Below are 2,753 nucleotides of genomic sequence, written 5' to 3'. Positions count from 1 at the left end.
GTAAAATCCCCATGCCGATTTATCAGAATACAGTCAATGACAAGATAAGTAATACCTTGTTAGCCTTCAGGACAATCTTCCAAGGTAACAGTATTCAGAAAGATAACTGAAATGGGTGCATTGAGCTTCACAATTTATCTTGCATCTACTACCATATTAGGGAGGAAATGGTTAATTTAAAGGATTTGTTTTCTGAAAGATTGCTTCAAGTGTTTCACAGAAATATTTAAGTGGTTAGACTTGTAACACCAAAAAAACCCCTATCAGATGATGTTGATCCCACTCCTTTCCCACATAGTAGGAAGAATGGTGAGATCCTAAGAAGATCAAACACAGTTTTGATATGTCTTGCATGAAGAAGCTTTGATTTGTTTTGCAATACGGTACTCAAGCATTTAAACAGAATTAGACAGACTAACATAGTTTTCTCCCTCTTAGTTTATTATCTTTTCATACACATTCCAAAACACTAAGCTGCCAGTCTGCCTTAACATGCAGAATAAGCAGCTTGGGAAAGTCAAATGAGTTTCTTGTACTGCTGGAGGTCCAGGGTATAACTTGCAAAAACAGTCAGCTTCAATGCACAGTATACTAATCACCATTACCACAGAACAAATATCCATTAGTGTGCTGAGCAGAGCTATATGCCGTGAGAAATACTATCAAAACCTTAAATTACATGTCATGGCACATCTGCACACAATATTTAGGAAGGGAGGGCCTTTAATGTCATTTCAACATGACTTGGAAAAGAAACCGTGGATGAAGTCACTGTTATCAATCCTCTTCAGAGCTAGATTCATCTTCCTGGTCAGAGAGCTCAGCAACAGGAAAGCGCAGGATGGCTGCCACCCCTGTCAGCTGGCCAAGCTGCTCTCCAGACACATGAAGGCTAGAGAAAATGCGTACTGTGCCCATGTTCTCCCGTACGCTATCTACCAATTTAACATATCGAGCACGTGTAGCCACATCCTGGTGCCGGAAAAGCTCATCACTGATCAGCAAGGTATCGATGGCCATAGCTTCATTGGCCTTCTCCACATGTTTTAGACCATAAAAAGCGCGGTCAGGCTCATGCTGCAGCATTTTATAGAAGTCATCTAAGGCTTTGACCTCACCAGCTGCCTTAGTGTCAGAGAGACGGCTAGTTACAGCTGGGTCGCAGAGGGCTTCCTTCAATGCGTATTTATGTCCCGAGGAAGAGTGGACCTAGAGCAAAAAAAGTCAAACGTTTGGTTTTTTTAAAATAAAATGGACCATTTTCTTGAGTACCAATCACAAACAGCTTCCACTACACATAATATTTATCTTTTTTAACTAAGAAGTTAACTCTTTCTTGAAGTCTACATGGTTCTTTTCTTAAAGGATCTCTCCTGCAAACCAAAGCCTAGACCAAATCCCTTAAACTGTATTTTAAGAAGTCCAGGAAAGCTGTTTCTCTTATTCAAAGAGAATGGGTTAAATATGCAAGCTGTTGCAGACAGTCCCCAAGGCAGGGACACTTAAAACTACTAAGAAACTAAGACTTAAGCCTCTTCCTTTTAAAGTATTCAAGAAGAGAAAGACCTCTTAAGGCTGCAGACAAGTAGCACAAAAGCATCGTCTTGCACAACTGCATAGCTATGATGCTTACAAAGCTGTGAAGTACATTAAAACTTTTCACACTTCCTATTATCACTTTGCTATAAATGCTAAAGGAGACTTCTTGGCGCACTTTGTCTCCTACACATTGTGACCATTAAGTACTGGGACACGTTTTGCCACCCACTGCCCCCAACCAGCCCTTTTGCAAGCACAGATTGCAGGCCTACTCCAATTAAAAAATTATACAAGTACTCTTACGAAAAGGAAAACTTATTTTAGGCTTCGAGTGCGCCTACTTCAGTGAAAGGCAAAAAGCCCACCCACTCAATCAATGAGATGATTAATGAACAGGAAAAAATGCTATGGTCTGCATAACCTTTAACTATGTAGTACAAAACTAACATCATAATTAACTAACTTCTATCACATCCAGGTACTTTAAAAAAGCTTAAAAAGCTGTTGATAATCATGCATGCTATGCAATACAGTAGATTACCACAACAGTTAAAATATTTTCCAACTTCATTCTTGATTGAAGATTAAACACGCCATTATATGTAGTTTAAAATATTTAATACTTTCTCTACTCCACATTAAGGTATCCTAGGGAAGAACCATCCCTGTATCTTGCAAAATTACCGTACAGTTTGGGAGGCATGAAAATAACTTCCTTACAATGTTCAGACAGAAATTTATCTTCTCTAATAAGTGAATTATTTCCCATCATCCTTGCAATTATCTCCTTTTATCACAGACAGCTCTTAAACCTCCTTTTACCCACTCTTGAGGCTGTTTAAGCTCCTTACCTGTAGGAACTTGGACCTGTTCTCCAGCAGAAGCTTGTTGTCTGTCTTGACAGCCTGCTGGAACATGTAGTCACAAAACTGCTCCCGTACGAAGCCCGGGCTGGCCACCAGTACACACTTCACCACCTCAAAGTTGATATGCCGCTGGATGGCTTGCACCACTTGCTCGTAAAACCTCTCCAGGGCCCGGTCATGCTGACTGCAGTTCCCTTTCCGCTTGCGGGGGATGTTCACCTCCACCTTGGCACGGGTAAGTGTCATGCTTGGAGTGACCAGGCAGACGTGAGCCAGCCCTTCCTGCATGACCACGGCTGCCACATCGGCGCTCCAGGCTGGGTCGCAGGGCTGCTCGAGCCGCCCCAG

General features: G+C 41.7%; 1 protein-coding gene across 1 annotated transcript in view; it reads right to left on the bottom strand.

The window, feature by feature from the left end:
* Positions 1–423: 423 nt before the first annotated feature.
* PELO (pelota homolog (Drosophila)) overlaps positions 424–2,753 on the bottom strand; it is an 80,951-nt gene continuing 78,621 nt past the window's right edge. Inside the window, exons 4-5 of the mRNA XM_009894217.1 lie at positions 2,391–2,748; positions 424–1,209 (exon numbers count right to left, since the gene is read on the bottom strand). Of these exons, the coding sequence (XP_009892519.1) occupies positions 778–1,209; positions 2,391–2,748 (790 nt within the window). The 3' untranslated portion in view covers positions 424–777. The remainder of the gene's footprint in view (positions 1,210–2,390; positions 2,749–2,753) is intronic.

The sequence above is a fragment of the Charadrius vociferus genome, unplaced genomic scaffold (assembly GCF_000708025.1).
Source record: "Charadrius vociferus isolate BGI_N301 unplaced genomic scaffold, ASM70802v2 scaffold70, whole genome shotgun sequence".
Classification (NCBI taxonomy): Eukaryota; Metazoa; Chordata; class Aves; order Charadriiformes; family Charadriidae; genus Charadrius; species Charadrius vociferus.
Note: the sequence above shows the minus strand (reverse complement) of the source record. Positions and strands in the feature narration are given on the sequence as shown.